The sequence below is a fragment of the Corvus kubaryi genome, unplaced genomic scaffold (assembly GCF_017639235.1).
Source record: "Corvus kubaryi isolate FWS band 111438036 unplaced genomic scaffold, C.kubaryi_AGA036_p1.0 134, whole genome shotgun sequence".
NCBI lineage: Eukaryota > Metazoa > Chordata > Aves > Passeriformes > Corvidae > Corvus > Corvus kubaryi.
In genome coordinates, this window is record NW_024580668.1 from 4740072 (window position 1) to 4760234 (window position 20163).

Consider the following 20163-nt stretch of genomic DNA (forward strand, 5'->3'; position numbering starts at 1 on the left):
TTTAAAAGTGTTAAGGTGAGACCCACAAAGTGCTATGGACAAGTGTTATATCTGGAAACAAATATCCTCAAAGTGTTCCTCTGTAGGAAAGGAGGAGGGGGAGAAACTTATTTATTATCTTTCAGACTGTAGAAATAAATACTCTTTGTTTAGCTGTCAGGTCCAAAAAACTATTTTCCAAGCCATTCCAAAAAGTAAGGTGTCTGCTTCTGTAACTTATGGACAGAGAAGTATTTCCTTTAAAGGTACACACCACCACCACCACATCTTATGAGAACTTAAAGACCTTAAGAGTGAACACAGAGCTTAATCCTGTGGGCTGCTCATTAGAAACATCATTATTTTCTCACCGTCAGCCTCACACTGTGGGTAGGGGGCTACTGACAAAAGGCAGAGAAATTGAACATTTTAAAGACTAGAGAATGACCTGCTACTACATCAACCTCATTCCTGCACAAACAGACCCTGGCATCCTCTTCAAAGTGCAAACATAAAATCTTGGGAAATGAACTCACATTGCCCATTTTTGTCATCAGCTGAAGCAGCTAAACGCTGAATCAGGGGAAATCTTCAATATTAGTATAACTGAAATCATTGGTATAGTGGAAATCTGATTAGAGGAGCTATTTTCAAGTCAACATCAAATATTAAGGCTTGTTGAGTACTATTTAGTTTCTAGCAATTGAAAAGGCCCCATGCAATTACCAATGCCCACGCTCTCAGAAGTCCTTAAATACCACAGAATTATACTGACAGCCCATAACAAACTCTTCTTCCTAAAATTCACCAGTTTGGGGGTTTCCTAGGATATCCTAAAGTTAACGTACCACCCAAATTCTTTAAAGAGTTATATATTTTTTCCTTACAGAAGCAACATTAGAAATACTAAGCCTAGTTTTGGATGGGGGGTGAGTTTAAACATCTTTCTCAGTCTCAAAAGTGACTGAAGTTATTTGAAAGCACCAAGCCAAGGCACCTCACCTGCACATGAGAACTTTTACAGCATCAGGCAGATGCTGTAAATATAGATACAGCCCAGAGCTCTGTGGTACCTGTTCCTGTCTCCAGCTCAACACACACATCAGGTTCAGCAATGTGTCTGCACCACACACCAAAACACCCCTTGCACAGCAGTACTGTCAACTTACTGCTTTGCTCCCCAAAATATGAATGAGGAGAGAGAAAAGAGGGGAAATAACCACAATGTGAAGGTTCAATACCCCTGAAGTGCAAGCACAACATCTGAACAACGAAATATTCTCCCTGAGCTACATGCAAAATTAGAACATGCCTACACATTAACATAGCACAACTGCTCAAACAGACAGTTGAAAAGCATATTAATGTGAGCTTTGGAAAACATATCAAGAAAGTTCAATTTTTGGCAGCAGACAGACAAAACAGTCATTTGTAATTCAAACCCTGACTCTAAGCACTACCCTGTTAGATTTCTAACTATGGGAAGTCTGAAGTACTTGCTTTCAAGTATTGAAGTCATAATAAAAAAGTAACTCATACAAAGCCACATTTATATCTGTCCCTATTTAAATAGTTCTTTCATTCCCACTCAAATTTGAGACATAGTTATTTTCAATTATATAGTTTCTAACATGTCATTAAATCAGGCTCTACCACTGATAAATTCCTGTACACATGGGCTACATATAAACATAAAGACAATTACTACCATCTGACTAGTCTTGCATAAACTTTAATGGCAACATGATGATACGAGAAATTTTACCTGCTTGGAACGTTAGCTTGTTGGTGTATGGGTGATTTTGGAAAAGGCATAAAAATTCAGAATGTGATGAACTTGAAAATTCCGTGCAGAAGTTCTCCAGTACTACAGGCAAGGAAGTTTTGACTGAACACAAAACACCCCTCCAGCCTTGCCTTGATGGGAATTCTTTAAAAAGGGAGATGGAGCTGTTCTCTGAGCTTCTCTCCCCCCAGCCCAATTACAGACTCTTTTCCAACCCAATTAGCTAAAAAACGAACTCACTAACCCAAAACTATACCCAAGTTGGCATTAAGTGGATTTTCAGTGAAGTTCAGAAGGGTCATTGGAGATAACTCGATTAAGAATTAAAAACAAAGTCCCATTTATCTCCTACTTCTAAACAAAGTCACTGTTGCACTGTAACACCCCCTCTCTCCATCCATACATGAACGTCAGTTAACAATTTGCAACAATGGAGAAGAGGAAGGGCTGACAGCCGCATATGTAGAAAAAGAAATTTCTTTCCAGAACTTATATTTTAAATATTGAAATACAGGTAAGTATCATAATCTCAAACCCCAATGCATAAGGCTGCAAATGCTGAATGAACCAGGTCAGAAGTGACTACAGGCACTAGAAGACAGCTAGAATTGTGTAACTTATCTCACTGTTTCAATTAAATTCAGCAACATATATAAAGATGAAAAACATCTTTCTGTTTTATCCACCAGGTTTTTGTTCCTGGATTAATGGATTAATTACTATTTGAGACCAAACAGCTAATAAAGATCACTGGAAACATTCAATTAGAAAAAGGTGACAATAAAACTTGGCCATTTTAAGTATCTCTCTGCCTTCTTTTCCCTAGAAAGTCTGATCACGTGTACTCTAAAATCATATTCACTATTAAAAATGCAAACATTCAAGAATTCTTTCCAAGTCTCTCATTAAAAAACTAATTAAAATTAAAATTAATTACCATTTTTGTTAGAAGTTAGAGGCTTAAGAGAATCCTGAAAGACGCCCATATTTCAGTTTGAATTAAACAATTCAATCCAAATGAAGGATTAACAAAACTCAGTTGGCTGTTCCTGATGCCAAAAAGACTTGTGTTCCTGACCAGCACACAATGGTCACCTCGTGTTTGCTTGCTGTGGAGACCTTCCCAGACCACTCCTGTTTACAAGACTGTTTGGGATGGAAAATGCCATCATTATATGATGTAGCTACATGATTCTACAGTGTTGTCTTTGCCTCTTGCTTATTTGTATTCCCATTTGCTAATGACATTTCCATTTATAAAGTGTTGTGCTTTGGGGTTTTTTTTCTTTGTTGGTGTTTTTTCAATTAATAAAATGTGTAAAATCATGCACTGGAATAAAAAGTGAAGAGCTCTGGCCATAGGACATATCAGAAAAACACAAACCAGACTTTTTTCCTAATGCTTCCCTCTTCCCATTTTCTTCGAAACATGGCTTAACAAAGACTAGAGAAAAAATTTAACAGAACGATAAGGAAGATTAATAATATATTTTGTAGCTTTTGCAGACCACTCTGATTATCTGTGTAATTCCAAAGACATACAACTTTGTTGCTAGAGTACCCCTACATCCAAAAAATAAACCAAACCAAAACGGTTTCCTGTTTTATTATCAGTTTTCACTGATAACTGGTAAATCTTGATTAATAACATTTACAGGAGCTGGACTTCCCAGTGAGGGAGATAAAACTATCTGCAGATACAGCAGGCACCTTCAGATCAGTGTTCTTAGGAAGTGCACAGTCCAGCAGTGTCCCCTCTGACAGCCACACCCAACAGGAGGCCACTCCAACAGCAGCGTATCCCAGTGCCACCTCTCAGGATGCTGCTCCATGTCTCAGGGACTCCATCCATACCACAGGGGACACACTGAAGGACTCCATCTCCAGTCAGCAAGCACCTAAATGAGAGGACACAGCAAGGTGTGCCCACGCTTGTCACTGGCTTACCAGTGTGCAAGGACAAAACTCTTGCCTGTGAAACACAAACCCTGCACAGGATCCTATCCAATCCCAAGTGACATCATCTCTCTTTCTGATGCAGACACTGAACAGAAGAACAGAAGGTTCAAGCTTGCAGATTTTGCTTGTTACTCACAATATAGCTCATGGTTAATCCAGATCAAGTCAGAACTAAGAACCTAGACTTCTAGTAAGTTGTTTTTTTTTCTGAGACATGACAGAAGAATTAATGGATATAATATCTTGAAAGTGCACGGAGAATATCCTCTTCTAGTCTCCTGAAGAAGTTCTCTTCTTAATATAAAAAAGTAACTGAAAAACTTCCCAAGAAAAAACAACTGGGGTCAGGGAGAACTATTAGGCAGCAAGGAATCAATAGACACACATGCTGGTGTTCAGAAAGAATGTCCAAGCCTGAAAGAATAACCAGAGAACTGATGCTTCTGGCGCAGAAAATCAAAGTCCTTACAAACACCTCTAGAAAAGAAGGTTATTGATCATACAGTCCACTGACGTCTGACAAATCTTCAAATCCTAACTAGATTTGCCAGGGAAGCTCACTAAGAGGTTATCTTCACATCAAAGCCCTTTGGGCCTTAAGCTCTTGAGCACACACTCATTTGTGGCAAGATGCTGCAAACATTTGACATGGCAGAAAAATTTGACAGTAATCCTAAATGGGCTGTGCCATACTAGCAAGAGAAAGCTTTATGAAAGTATCCTTTTGGTATTGTCAGAAGAGATTCTCTTGCAACAAAACAGAAAGTAAACGTGTGTGTAAGGTTATGCAAGTTATCACACACACCACAAAAACCATCTAAAGCAAAGGGGATGAGTCCATTCTCTGTAAGTGATTGGATCACGTTACACAGGGACCTCAGAATGACAAAACCCTTACAAAAGGACAAAGTTTCTAATATTTTTCCAATACAAAAATGCCAGAATACCAGAGAGAGAGCTGGAGAAAAATACAGCTGCCTATACAAACTACAGGAAGAGCTTTCAGAATAAGTGATTTGTGTGACAGGGTCCCTTACTGCAGAAAAGGAAAAGATAACCTGGTACCGACACCAACTCTGTCCAACAATCCACCATTCCTCCTCTTACAGTAACTGATCCACCAGGACAAACTCCTACTCTACAGGAATGAAAGCCCAAGAAAAGCAGAAAGAACCTATTGAAGTCTACTAGACCACTGCAGCTCCACGAAAATCTGGGTAATTAAGGAAATCTTCCCTAACACCAGACAATTTCTAGCAGATTTAAATTATTTACACACATTAAAGACTAGCATCTGTAACAAACCAGATGTGTAGCAGCTCATGAAGGACCATCTACACATCAACTCATGAGAAACAGGGATTACAAATCAAGATGAGTAGGACAGAACATGGATTAGATGTTATTGAAGACACACTACTTTGTACCTGAGGAAAAACATGCACCACTGCAGATATACTTAAGTTTAGGTGCTTAGAATCTCCAGAGACCTGTGCTGCACAAGTCCAGAAAAAATTTACTTGAACTTTCTTGCCAAAGCCTTTGACCTCATCAGCAATCCAAACTCTCAAGTTTCATCAACAAACGTTGCTGTTTCATTATTTGTATGAAGACACCTTAGCCCCACAAGGATAAAGCACAGTGCCTAAGGAGAAGTCTCCATAGTGCAGGAATCAGGAGGTATCAGCAAATGCCCCAGCTCAGAACAACCCCATGATTATGTGAGACTTCAGCTGCTCCACAAGTGGCTGCCCTGCACTGGCACGATGAGGTCAGGCTGTACAAACACAAGGTGGTAGTAGTAGATACGTTCCCTGCCAGGCAGTGACAGAGCTGTCCAGCACACTGGAGCAACCTGAGAGTCTGCACCAATTCCCTCATGCCTTGTTCCAGAGTAATGGGCACCCCAAAGCCATGAGGCTGAGGTTCTGCACAGAGCTGTGCTGAGCACATAGGACACACTGTGCCCAATGAAAGGACCTGTTAAATGCTCAGCACCTGCTGCACTGAAGGTGAGCTACAATTTACCATGAAAAAACATGGCACGACTGTCAGGTGTTGTTTCAGAGCATCTCTAACACAAAGTACTTGGAGTCTCTCCTGACAAGCACTAAATACTACACACAGTGAAGACTGGCATGGCACAGAGTTTTAGACAAGAACTACAAAAGCAAATTCCATTTCCTTTTCAACTCATGTCACACTGGAGTAAAGTAGAATTCTACCCAGACACAGTGCCTACAAGTTTTGGTACAGCATTAGTTTACTGCAGCACTTCAGTGTTGGCTATCACTACTCTCCCCAACCTGCACATTCAGACTTCAACCAGCCATTATGGTCTCAGGAAAATTAATTCTTCAACAGCTGATTTATCATTGTTGCCAACACAGGTGAAAGATATGTTTGCAAATATCCTCAAGAATCCTCACTGCAGTGCACAGAAAGTGCATTTTGTACAGACCAAGTATGAAAGTTCACATTATGAAAAACTGCTTGGTTTTTCTTACAAGAGCCAGCAGACAAAAAACTCTGTTTCATTTTAAAAGCTTTTCCTTACTCTTACTATGCAAGAGTTCAGTTTCAAACAACCCAACTCAACTGTACTGTCTAAATGGTGAAGAAGTAATCATTTGTAAAATATTGGTTCACAAACCTTTTAAGAATATAGTTAAAGGAATAACGTTGGAATGTTGGAAAGCCAAAAAGTCACTGCATTTAACAGTGATCCCATATGGAAAAAAATCTTACCTGTTCATTTGAAAAGGTGTGTAAGAATTGTTCTGGGAAATACATCATTTTATATAGCAACGATTGACAAATGCTTCAACAACAATGTGATTTGAAACTATTTTGACTTCTCTGGAAAGCTATATTCCTTGAAAGTGTGTTAACATTCCTTTCTAGTCAAGCATACAAAGCCAAAACACCGGAGTGCTCTGTCAAATTGGAACCCAATCATCACACAAATCTGTCTGATGTCAAAACAGCTAAGAAAAACACTATCAAGAGCTAAACCAATTGCTTTAATTATTGATCTCCAAGCAATTCAGATTTAGCTCTGCCATTAATTTCAATATACTTAGATCAAACAACAAAGTGGTTATACCAAAATCAGATTTGGGTTTGAGAAAGGAAGACACAAAATAAAGTGTCACTAATTCTTTACATCAGTTATTTTGAATAGGAAGTTTTAAAACTCAACCTGTCTTCATTTGTGACAGTTTGTCTGTACCAAGGTGTGTCAACATTAGTACTGTTCAAGCACTTGAAGAAATGGGAATGGCCGAGTTACTTTGCATTTATTACCACAGGCTGTACAGAAATACTTAATGAGAAGTAATGCTCTAAATCAATGTTTTCTTCCTTCAGAACACAACAGCCTAAAACAACTAAGCACATGAGAAGCCATAAAGAACACTTTTCTTTACTTTCTCCCCACTGTGAATACCCTACTCCAGGTGTACACTCTTTGTAATTTTAGCAGTGAGAAAACCCCTTGCTGATGCCACCTTTTCACCCGGGGCTGTGGAGACCAGAAATGGACAATTCCACCGACTGACAGCTCCCCCAGGCAGCCTCAGCAGAAACATTCGCTCCACATCCTCCGCTGTGAGTTCATGCCTCTCTCACTGCCCATACAGAATTACTCTGCTTTGAGAATATGCCAAACACTACGCCTGCAAGTTCAATACAAACCATCAACGGGGACATGATATTACATGCCATTTGGCTGATAGCAACATTTAGTAAATTGCTCTGCTTTTGCAGTTAGTCTGAACACAGAATCAGAATTATTTTCACACCTGTAAGCTTGAATTTAGAAAGCTTTTCAACAAAATCAGGTTTCGTTTTGATTTTTACTAACCATCAAATGCACAGTCCTGAGTAATGACTAAGCTTAATGACTGGGTCTGACTAACACTTATAAATAATTAGTGCCTTTTCTCCCCCTCCCCCATGGAGGACAAGGAAAGAAAGAAAATCAAATAATACACTGGTAAAAAGGAAGAAAGAAAGGAACTAACAGGTTGAAGCTCAGTGCATGAACACTTCTATCTTCTTCCAATCCACCCTTAATACTACTGCAAACATGACTGCACACATGTCTGTTAAAAAGTAATAACACCTCATGCTTGTCTTTTAACTTCTACAGAGTTTAGTCACTGTCAGCCTCCCTACTCCAGATCTCTTCTCCCACACTGATCCCTCCACAAACACTCTTCCAGTCCCCTCCATCGACTCTTTTGCCACAGGTGCTGCAACTCCTCAGTGCTACTCCTTGGAGCTGGCACTTCTGACTCATGTGAGCACAACTGGTCCCACTCGCCACACCACCACTTAGGCTGAAAGCACCTGATGTTATTACGTTCGGAGAGAGGCTCTAAATCTAACCCTCCCTTACAGAAATATTTGATTAATAAACTGAAGGAAGGTGTGCAGACAACTTAATACAGCCTTGCTGCCCCCCAAACCATCTCAGAAAGACTCGAGCATGGCACCACACCTCATTGCTTGGGTTTTGTTTATACTCTGCTATCTAGAGCACACATTTTTCAACTGCACTGGCTGTCAGCACAGTCTATCCAGCACGTGCTTTATTCTGCACAAAAGCACTGTGATACCTTTTAACAGTTCAGCTACTCTGGAAGCATGTATTAATCAAGTTACAATCATAAGTTAGACCATTTTTACAAGAGAGGGTTCCTCAATTCAATACAAATCTTAGGACAGTCATGTCAGTCATGTAAAATAATATTACACACTGCTGTGAGTTTTATGCTATTCCTTGTCTTGGTACTGGTTATGTGTTACAAAAAAATACATTTTAGTAATGCATTTTAAGGGAAAAAGCATCAAAATTAAGAAATGCAGCACTCATAAGTTACAATTCAAATTTATAAACAGAGATCTACCATGGCAAAAAGTTACTTACTTTCATCAATATACTTTTCCAAATCCCACAAAAAGAGTTTGGTATCTGAGTTGGACCTTGCACTAAATTCTGTACAAATACACAATAAAAGCACCATCCCTATTTAACCTGTTTTATAACACATTCACGCATTTTGCTGAGAATCAACCTTTGATGTTCAAAGTGCAACTTTCTGATTACTGGTAATCTAAGTAGAGAAACTCATCTTTTTAAAAAGTTATTTTGAGTCTGACAACAGCTACAGACCCAAAGATCAGCTACATTTGTACAACACCTTAAAGACAGCTCTACTGAGGTGCTCAGCAGGTGTACCAATTCCTTATAATTATCAGCTCTTTCTTGATTACTGATAATCTATACCATTATACAGCGACAATAATCAATGTTTTGTTCTCACAAAAAAATATCCTGTACTTTAAAAAAAACCTTAAAGGCATAAATAAGACCTCAAGGACAACTATTGTATTTTACATTAAATATTATGCTAAAGACAGCTGAAGAAAATTACTCCAAGACAGGAGGCTTTGTGGTAAAATACTGGCTCTCAGTTCCTTGAGACACCTGCACCTCCAGAAGACAACCAGCATTTCTGGGAGGAAATTCCCACAGATTAGAACTGGGATAAAAATTTCCAGGGTAAGCTGAGGTAAAACTGTCCTAGAAGGTTTAAAACAACCAAAAAGTTCTATTCACATGTCCATGGTCTGAATGAAAAAAAAAAAAGAAGGCCTCATCTAATCTGAAATATGGATGATCAGATAATCTTTAAACCTGTTTAATTACAGCCTGGTCTGTGTACAGGTTGTATCAGCAATTTTGCTTCTCTTACGAGGAAGCAGATGCAAGAGGGCTGATACAACTATACGCACACAGGAACAGAAAAAGCCCTTTGTCACCTATGAGCAACTCTCCCTAGAGTTTGGCCTTCCTTCACACAGAGCTTTAGGGTTCAAAATACACCTGAAATAACTGTCTATTAACCATGACTAAAATCTCCTCTCTATCATTGCCTTCAGTTGAGAGAAACAGTATTTTCAAAATTCTTTTCTTCATGCCACTACCTCTTCAAATCTTTTTTTCACAAGAGATTATGTGCCTAACATAAAGCTAAACTTGCTAACAGTCCTCCAACTAGCAAAAGCCCTGTTATTTTACATGAAGCAATGACAACAAATTCAAGAAGATTTAGGCAGACAAATAGAGTTATAAACATTCATGAAGTTTCAACACAAACAATAATCTTGGCAAGAGTAGCTATTTTCAGGTAAAAATGCTGATTTTTAATATTTCTGACAAAAAAATGCATATACTAACAAAAGATGTTTAATGTGTTAAGTGACTTCTATGTCCAGTTCCTTCTGAGCAGACTCTGTATTTGATCACAGAGTTTTTACATAAAGCAACCTTTCCACACACCAGTATGTTCTCTTTCCTTGAACCCAGATAGTTTTAATAGCCGTATTTCAACTGTGTTCCAGAACTACTTCATAATTCTTTTTAGAATTATATTTACATATCATTTTCCAAAACAGGGAAGACAAACAACAGTAAGAGTTCTCGTACACCAAAACACTTCATTTGAAGAGTTTGTGATATAATTTGTGTCTTATCAGTGCACGAAACTGATGCATTTTCACCTCAGTTTGCTAACTTGGCTGCAGCATCCTGTGTTAGTTAAGGGATTCAAGTTCTGGACAACATTCAAATTTGTGGCCCTCAAACCAAGAAGGTTTCACATGCAACCTGCTAGATTTTCAGGAATGGAAAACATGTAACTTCTTGCAGAGTGCAAAACGGCTCAAAAGAAATAAATCACTTCTGGTTATTGACCAAATCTTTATCACAAGCTTAGGGATACCCAAAACCCCCATTTGAAAGATCACCATTTGAAGATCACACAGACATATCCATACACGCACTTCCAAAGGCTGTTGGGAACAGTATTTTTCATAACAGAACTGAACAATATGTAATCAGAGTTAATAGCTTTCATAGCTTAACAGAATCACAATTATATTCCCATTAGATCCCATCACTTAACGACATAGTCTTATCAGATGTGCACAACATCAAGATACTCTTTAACAGAACAAAAAAACCCTATTGCACAGCTCTCTGAGCCTCAGGTTCTCTGGGGTACAAAGCCAAGCATGCAGGAGTCCTCAGTTATGGAAGTTGCAATGCGAACAAACACAACTTTCAGTCTGGTGACATATGGCAGATCTGATGTAGCAGATTCCAAATAAAGCAGAATGTTCCTTTTGCTGATGCATGATTTGAACATAAAATCCACCCCTCACCCAGAAGAGTTCTGCAGAAGAGATCCACAGTTATCTTCCACAAAGACAGATACTGCTTTACATGCCAAGTATAGGACTCCCAAGCTCTAATCCTGGCAAAATATTGATTCCTGCATGGCCTTGGGCATGTCAGAACTTCTCTAACTTGCTCTTTTCCCCAGCTCTAAAGCAGAGTTCATACTACTTTATTTACCAACCACACAGGCATGGTTCAAGGATTAAGTCTGTAAAATGCTTTGAAAGTAAAACATACTGTAAGTACTCTAAGAAGCCCCCATTGTCACGGTGCATTGCAGACATTATTTTTAACAAAATCGAGCCATGCCAACACAGTTAACAGGCATAATATTGGCAGCACATGGAACATACAGGGAAACTATAATGAGGATATGTTTGAACTCGCTTACTAGTCAGTGAGAAATAGAAACAACCACATTCCACTACTTCATAGTATTTCTTCTGTTCCTTTCTGTATTCCTTATATAATGGAATTCTGATGACTTCCTCATCTATCTACATCCTAGTTACTTTGGGGACTTCTGGGGTACATGTTTCAAGTACAAGGCAACCCAAAGAATGAGGCATTCAGTACAAAAAAGTAACACAAATTGTTTGATTTGATTCTTCTCAGTTGCCACCCTTCTCCATTTTTATACACTCTCCTTTGCCCAACCACCTACCACCCCAACTCCCAACTGAAGGAAATAAAACTATTGCAGAAGTTATTTTTCAGTTACTCCAGCTTCAAAAAGTATGACTGCTCAAGTCAAAAGGACCGAAAACCATGCTTTAAACCATATGTTCAGGTAGTTTTCCCATTCTAAAGCCACCATAACCATGGCCTAAGTTCAAATCCTTCTTGGATAGTGAACACAAGCTAAAGAACAATCGGATTCTACAAAAAAGCTCCCATTTAACACCAAATGAAGTTTTGAGCCTCTAAGGCCACGAAGAAAACCTTGAGCATGCATATTCATGTAGAACATCTTCCAGGATGTGCAGATGTACAGCACTGATGCTCTTTCAGGTATTCTTTGCTTCTGGAAAGCACCAGCAGTAAATTTTAACCACTGGTAGACTTCAGAACGCTGGAATGTTGCACTGTTACAGGGACCCCAGCAGTTTCTCAGTCTATAAAAGGCCCATCCTGTCCTCACCACAGAAGAGGCACATGAGATGCCCTCCAGAAAGCAAGCAATGAAGAAATTCATAGTCTCATCCCCTATCATCAGCTACTGGCAGATCCAACTGAGTTTTGTGAAAGTAATCAAAAAGGTTTTATTTTTAGATACAAGGCAAAACAATTCTGTTCTACAACAGCTGCAGAACTGCTCTACTGCTAGTGGGAAAACTGGTCATGACTGTAGAAGTTAAAAAAGAACCCATGAAGACAAGCCACCCTATCTGCTATCTTCAACAGGACTACATGTCACCAAAGTGTATTTAATCAGGAAAATACCAGTCTTTATGGCCAAGCCACCAAATTTTCATAAGTACTAACAGTCACTCAGAAGGTAAAAGAAAAGAGAGGGACAGAGGGAAGTGAAAGTTTCTAGATTTCAATTTCACCTAAGCTAGTAGAGAAAACTGTCCAGACCTACCTGCTCTATACTATTCTTACCGGATACCTTCAGCACTCATCAATCTGCTTCTTCGTCTAAGCACTCAGCTTAAAAACTTATTATGAGATGTTTGTGCATAAAGATAAAGCAGAAGAGAGTAGCAACACAAACTTGCAAAAAGAGAAACCACATCTTTGAACCCCAAGTTGACAGTACTGCTAAGTATGCATAAACTCACAGATGCTGCGTTTGTACTACAGCACTGCTGGACAAGACGGGATTTTCAAAAATTGTTTCAAAGCACCCAAGTTTTGCCATTTAACAAGATAGTTCTACCCTGTGTCAGCAATGACTTCTAAACACTTTACACTCTTAGAATGCAAAAGATAAATTTTAGGGCATAACTCCAGTTATACTTTACTGAGCACCTCTAACAGTGGAAGACTGACTCACTGCTTTAATAAACCAACTGATTTTCTAGCTCTTACCATATAATTGTACGTAATACATTTCTTGTTACTGAAGTGCTCAGAAACAACAAACTTCATTCAATTTATTTCCAGTCAGTTTCACTAGTGTCACATCCTTAAGGAGGTATTGTATAAACTTGTATTCCCACCCCCTTACAGAATCATCTCACAATATTTCCATGTCTTTTCTAGGAAGGTATAAATAGGGTTATTTTGGGACCTTCATTACCCAAATCTGTCCAACTGGAGCACAAAGATCCAAACACAGGCTCCTGAAGAAAAGACTAAGCACAACAGTCTTCTCCTCAAAGATGTCAGAAGTGAAAGACCATCATTAATACACAGGTATTCTCAATAGTCCAGTTCCTTGGAGAAGAAATATACCAAAATCCAGTAAGGTCACAACAATTATGGCCCACTGGCTCTTCAAACATTCCAATTCGGTCAGTCAAGGTTTGTTGCACAATTGCCTTAATAAGATACAAAGCATTATTCTAAAAGTAATCTGTTTTAAAGACCACTGATGGAGTTTATTCTCCATGCGCTCTTTTGAAGAAAACATTTGAAACCTTGAAAGGTTCCTAATTTTCAAGTCACAGCTTAGTAACTCCTGCTGACATTTTATATTCTGCTTTCCATGCATGTGACACTGTAACTGTATTTTGGAGAGCTAGAAACAGTAATTCTGGATAAGAAAATAACTGTAAAACCTGTGCTGTCATGGTCAAACCTTCCATCAGAATTTTCTTTCTAAGTGTTTATAATTCTTGTTGTAAAAAGCTGTGTGCGCAGTGTATGATTTCAAACTATTTCAAGCGCTGTCTTAGAAACTCTTACTAGCACACACTACTGACTTTTAAAAACAAACTCGTGAATGCAAATTCGATGCATGCAGTAGGTGCACAGCACACAGGCACTGCAGCTTCACACTACCAAACTGCCTCCAAAACTCTGGCCTCTGATGCTGTCATTTAAAATACAATTTCAAAAGCACAGCCACATCCACTCCTTTCACTATGAATGTGCCTGCACTCTGCTGAAGATCACAGCAGTTGCACGTGGCCAAACTTGCAGAGGTGCTTGGACCTTGCGCCTGAGAGATGTTTGTAAGAGCCCAGCATCCATCAGTTCTTAAGTGTTTTGAAAGAAATGGTTTATGCAAAGCATTTTCAAAGCTGGGTACTTTTACAAAGTATAAAAAAACCAAACTAAAGCAATGTAAAAGAAAAATAATCAGTTCTACTAAAAAAAAACCCCTTTTCAATATTAAGTCTGTCTTATCATGCACGAACTCAGTTTCCAAATTCTATATATCCAGTCACATATACTTGCTTAAGTCATGCTTATTCTTTTGAAGTTATAAATATTTCTTTAAGTGTAGGACAGACAAAAAAGTGCTTAATAAAAATCCAAGTGCTTAGAACCTGTATTGTTTTACTTTGATCTATCAAGAACTCCAAAGGAACAATTTATGGTCCAATTTTGCTTAAGGACTGGCAATGCTGCTTCTAAGAGTAACACATTTCAGTATGCTGTGGCACTCTGAAAACATAAGCTACCTGAAAAAAGGTCCCACTGGACTCCACAGTAGTATTTTCCCCTATAATCAGGTTTATAATGCAGTATTAACAAAAAATGTAGGTATAAATGGCAATAGACTAAACTGGATCAATCCTTTGATACATTATGGCAATAAATAAAAGAAGGCTTTTCCAACCTATCAATTTACAGGCTTCAATATCAAGCACTGGGATTTCAAGATCCGAGTTTTACTGCTATTTTTTAAATTAGCAACATGTCATTCAAATTACTCATATATGGAACAATCTTCAACAGCAAAAAAAAAAAAGAAAGAAAGAGGAATATTTATACCAGTTAGTACTTGGATACACAGAATGTTTGATAGACTTCATCAAACTACATGGCATCACAGACCACAGATAGCACATTACACAAAAACACAGTGTTTAGTAACACAATACGTAATTCCTGATCTACTTTATGTGACAGGTGCATTGCTCTGAGGTTGGGCAGGAGTTCCAAGAGATGGGTTATTACTAAGACCGCTTGTATTTTACTAAGACCACCCACTAAAACCACCACCGATTTCAGCGTTACTAGCAAAATTTAATTAGCTGTTCTTTGCATACTGCCCTGAAAACAGTAACCAGTAAGAATCCAGCTATTGTATGTACTATTAGGAGGACAGGAAGTAATGTGTAGGTTCACACAAGTATTTGCAGCTGAAAGTCAAAGTGGATACAAGCAACAAGCCTGATTCAAAATAATAGCAAATACATAACATTAAATCCCCAAATCTAGGATATTTAAGGAGGGCAGAACAATTTTGAGCAAAGAAACACTTCTCATCCTGCTTTTCACTCACCTACTGAGTTCAGGACTAGATTCCTTGTCCAGAGATGCTCAGCACTAAGCATGAGACAAGCTACTACAAAAGCTGCAGCCCTAGACACAACAGGGTGAGGTAAGGACATAGGAAGTCTGCCTTTTGTATCAGAATGCCAGTGACTAAAAAGATGATCATAAGCTTCAAATCTGTGAGTTTTTAAGTCACACTTTGAAGGTATTTAAAGCAAAAGTAGGTAGTTTTCTTGTGTTGTATCTGCTGCTTCTCTGTTCACGAGAGCTCTGTGGTACTGGGGGCACGCAGGGACAGGAGGGAACCGAGCAGCACATAAAGGTTACAAACTCCTGACAAAACCGCCTGAAAAGTCAAAATGCCTTTTGTGCTAATGAAATAACAACATTTTATTGGGTAATATTCCATTGTCACACTTTGGCAGTTTGCAGCTTCATCTACACTCACATTGGAACAAAGATACCAGGCAGAATTATTTTCAATTACTGCTGAAAAGACTTTCTGGTCACCCAAAATCAGACGCTAAGTAGTGGGATGCTACTATGCTACTACTACTCAACACCAGACCATTCTCATTGTTACATGTAATGCCTTTTCCACAATTCAGAATTAAATGGCACAGAATCTTACTTGGATTCCTTCCTCCCTGCAAGAAATACACTTCCAAAATAAAACCCCTCAATCTTCTGACTTACCTGGTGGTAACTGAAAATTCTGAATGTTAGTTGGATTCTGAGGTGGCTGAGGCAAACGAGGTGCTAAAACTGTAGGAGTCAAAGTTGCTCTGATTCCACTCGTGGTTGGTGTTGGAGTCCTTGGCAGACTTTGTGCCACTGTATTGGCAGTGCTTTTAGCCATTCCTGTGGGGGTGCCAGGAGCTGCAGGAGGTATCCCACCAGGATTGGGAGCAACATTAGAGAGCCCAGCTTGCATAGTTTGCCCAATAATCATGTTACCCCCTGTAGTACTGGGCTGGCCACCAGTAGCCAGTGTCTGCTGTTGGGATACTGCCTGGACTATAGTTTTAGGAGACTCAGATTTGATGACCTGTGTGGCAGGAGCTGCTGGCACAGAGGAACCAGACTGGCTGTTCACAAGTGACGTCTGGAGAGAAACTCCAGATCCCACAGTGGCTGTGGCAACAGCAGGAAAACTCCCCACACTGATGGTTGAATTGATCACAGTATTGCTCCCATTCTGAGTGGCTGCACCAGCTGCAGCCACCGTGGGTCCTGCTGTGTGGATTGGGGGCCTCACGAGCGTTACCGTGGGCGCCCCGGTGCCAACACTTGGTGGTGGCTGCGAGGAGATCACTGTGGGCGAGGAGGAGGATGCAGAGGACACAGCAGTATTAAGGAAAGAAGTCTGGATGACAGTGTTAGAAGCTGAGGGCAAAACAGCATTAACAGCGTTTCCTTTCCCCACAGATCCAGGTCCATTGTTAACGAGAGGGGCAACAGCAGGTGCAGGAGCAGGGTTGGCAGTCACAGGAGTCCCAGAGAAAGCAGCACTTCCTGTGTGGTGAGAGTTCATCACCACGTTACTCCCATTCAAAGTCTGCACTGTCGTGGTCCCAATCTTGCCATTCCTGGTGGACAAGGCAGTTGCCATGGTGCTGATAACCACCGATTTGCCCTGACTGAGGGTCCCTGGAGCAGCAGTGACTTCAGATGCTCCTGCTGCTGCAGTGGTGGTGCTGGTGCTTGTTGTGGTGGCTCCATCCAGAGCTGAAGTCTGGGACCTGGTGTTATGATTAATAACACCCCCCTGCACTCCTCCTGCCCCTGCAAAACAACAGCAAGGTTAAAAAGAGCAAATGAGCAAGAAGAGAAGTCCAGAAAAGACAGAATGTTCTCCCTCATCACCAGGTCTTCTCCATCTCCCAAGCTGCCTGCCTGGAGCCAAGAAAACAGGACAGAATACAAACTGAACATGGCTTTGAAGATGTTATCTTAAAGCCTCCAATTTCCCACCAAAGAGTGGCAGATTCAGTATTAATTGTAACACCCCTGCTTTTGACATTACAGTAAGACAGAACAGGGAAAACAGATTTAATATGAACCAAGGGAAGGGAGGAAGATCATCTAAGACCTCTTCCCTATTCTAGAGCCTGACGTCCCATTCAGCAACAGGACTGCAATGGCAGGGGGGGAAAATGGCCATGGAAGACACATTATTAAGACATGTTCCCTATACCCAGCACACATTACTCTCTAATCCTGTCATCTCCTACACAGTAAGTCAGTCAGATCAGGAGGCTCAACAACAGCAAAATATGAAAAGTGAAAGGAAAGGAAAGAAAAACATTGGCCTGGCAAGATAAGAAGTACTGCAAAGCCTGGAGTCTGTTTTGAGAAGACCCCTCTTCTTTATTACAGAATTTGTTCCGATGGATCTGAAGTTCCCACTGCCAGAGAGAGTTAAAAATAAATAAATAAAAAGCAAAGCTGGTTTTCAGAAGGGACAAGATGATGTAGCTTCTTGTCCTGAATAATCCTCATGCCCCTTGATAAGGCCTGATGTTAGCACAAGTACAATCACACACAGTCCAGGTTCTGGCCCTAAGGAGACAGAAATGGGAAAAGAATAGTGACAGGCAGACACTGAGATGCACATTATAAGGGTCAAGGAGATCCTCCTAGAAGAGTTTCATCAATCATAACAGAGGGTCTGTAGTATCTTCTTACAATTCAGCAAGACGAAATAAAAAATAAAAAAGGGGGGAGGGGAGGAATTGCAGAGAGATTCTGGGGAGACATTTCTTTCAATCCCCCTGAAAAACAGCTTCCCTCCGTTCCCACGTAGTGAGCCCTCAGTCCCAGCCTTGACAATGCCCCCCTACAACCCTCACAACACGAAGGGGGCAATATTCCCAGGCAGCTCCGGGGGTGGGCGGGTGGGAGAAGGCGCTGTGCAAGGTGGGGTACCGTGGCCTGAATTCCCCCCCTTCCCGGGACCCGGCGTTGTGACAACCCCCCCTTGAGGGCAGAGGAGGAATGGGAGGTGTTGGATGCCCCCTCCAAGCCCCTGGAACAAGGGAGGGGGTGCGGGGGGATATCAAGGCAGGCAGATATGGGGGGGAAGCATTTTGAGGGACTTCCTCCCCTTGAAATCCCCCCTCGCTTCCTCCTCTACAGGAAATAGGTGTCATGATTAATAACACCCCCTTCCACTTCAGCAACAGCGAAGGGGGAGGGGAAGGAGCATTTACACAGACAGCTAAGGCGGCATTATCAAGAGGGAATCCCCCCCATAACCTCCACCCCTGGAAAGGGAAGGGGAGCAGTCACAGGCGGCATGGGAGGCACAGCCATGACCAAGGGGGTGGGCTCTGCCTCCTTCAGTCCCCGAGATTAACAGAGCCCTTTTACACTCCAGCAACAAGGGCAGGAAAAGCAGAGGGGACCGGCAGAGTCACGGACGGGCACTGCCGGCTCCTTCTGCGGGGCGGCTGCCCCCACACATGATCCAACACCCTCGAGTAAGCACAGGCGAGGAGGGAAAATAAAGGGGAGGGAGCAGAGGCGCGGATACACACCGAGGGGGCATGATGAGGGGAGGCTCTCCCCCGTATGATCGATACCACCCTTTGCACTCCCGCTCCTGCCACAACGAGAAGGAGGAGAGAGGGAAAAGGGGGGAAAGCAGTGAGGGAAGGAGGCAGCGGGAGCTGGGGAGTGGGGGGAGGGGAGGGCCCCTCTTCCTCAGAGCCCCCCACCCCTGCCCACGTTACCTGCTTTTGTGATCTCTGGGGCACTCAGTCCCATCTTGCTGCCGCTGCTGCTCTCTGTTTGGGCATTAGCATTGCCTCCTACTACTACTCCTCCAGGGCTGGGGCTAGGGCTGCTGCTGCTACTGCTGCTGCTCACAACATGGTTCCCCAGCAGCCCCCCAGCGGCCCTCAGGGGCTCCTGCGCCTTGTGGTGCTGGTGGTGGTGGCCGGAGGCCGCCAGCTGGGACTCCAGGGAGCCCACCAGGTCGCTCACCACCTTCTCATCCACCTCCGTGTTCAGGAAAACCTCATCCAGCAGATCCGAGCCCGCCGCCATCTTTTTTTCGGAGGGTTCCTGTGAGCGGCTCCCTCCTCCCCCCCCTCCCCTCTCACAGCTCCCTCCTCCCCCCGCCCCGCTCACACTCGGCCCCCCCGCCCAACCGCGCACGCGCGAGCGCCCGGCCCGCACATCACCGGCCGGGCAGGGATTCCGCCCGCCGCTGATTGGCCGGCGCCCGCGCTATAAAAGGCCGTGCAAATGGCTGTAAACGTTTAGTTGGGAGTCGGGCGGCGGCGGCGGCTCCGCGGCGGCTGCGGGCGGACGGGCGGGCGGGGGCTGCGGCCCTCCGGTGTGGCCGCGCCGCGGGTGCGGGGGGCTCGGGGGCCGCGCGGGGCGGCGGGTGCGGCCGCGGCCGCCGGCGGCTCTTTGTCTGCCTCGGCCCAAAATGGCTGCATGTTTTCCCTGCTGCTCCCTGCGTCCGGGTCTCCCCCGCCGGCGCGAGTCTGAAGGGCGCCCCGCACCTGTGCCAGCTGCGTGTAACTGATCCACCGGCGGGGCGGGCGGGGCACACGCCCAGCCCCGGGCGGGGGCAGCGGGCGAGGAGGAGCCCCCGCGCCTGCCTCCCTCCCTCCGCCGCTGGCGGGGCGAGCCGGGGGCTGCAGCCCCTCGGTGCGGCCGGGCCGCGGGGGCGGGCGCGGTCTGACTCAGCACGGCCGGGGCCGGTCCCGGGAAAGCGCGCCCGGCCACGAGCCCAGCGCCGGGAAGGGAAAAGGAAGAGGAGAGAGAGGAGAGGCGGGGGGAA

General features: G+C 42.6%; 1 protein-coding gene across 1 annotated transcript in view; it reads right to left on the reverse strand.

The window, feature by feature from the left end:
- Positions 1-19458, reverse strand: part of TAF4 (TATA-box binding protein associated factor 4) — a 36324-nt gene extending 16866 nt beyond the window's left edge. The window contains exons 1-2 of the mRNA XM_042046076.1: positions 19103-19458; positions 16065-17153 (exon numbers count right to left, since the gene is read on the reverse strand). Of these exons, the coding sequence (XP_041902010.1) occupies positions 16065-17153; positions 19103-19418 (1405 nt within the window). The 5' untranslated portion in view covers positions 19419-19458. The remainder of the gene's footprint in view (positions 1-16064; positions 17154-19102) is intronic.
- Positions 19459-20163: the final 705 nt, after the last annotated feature.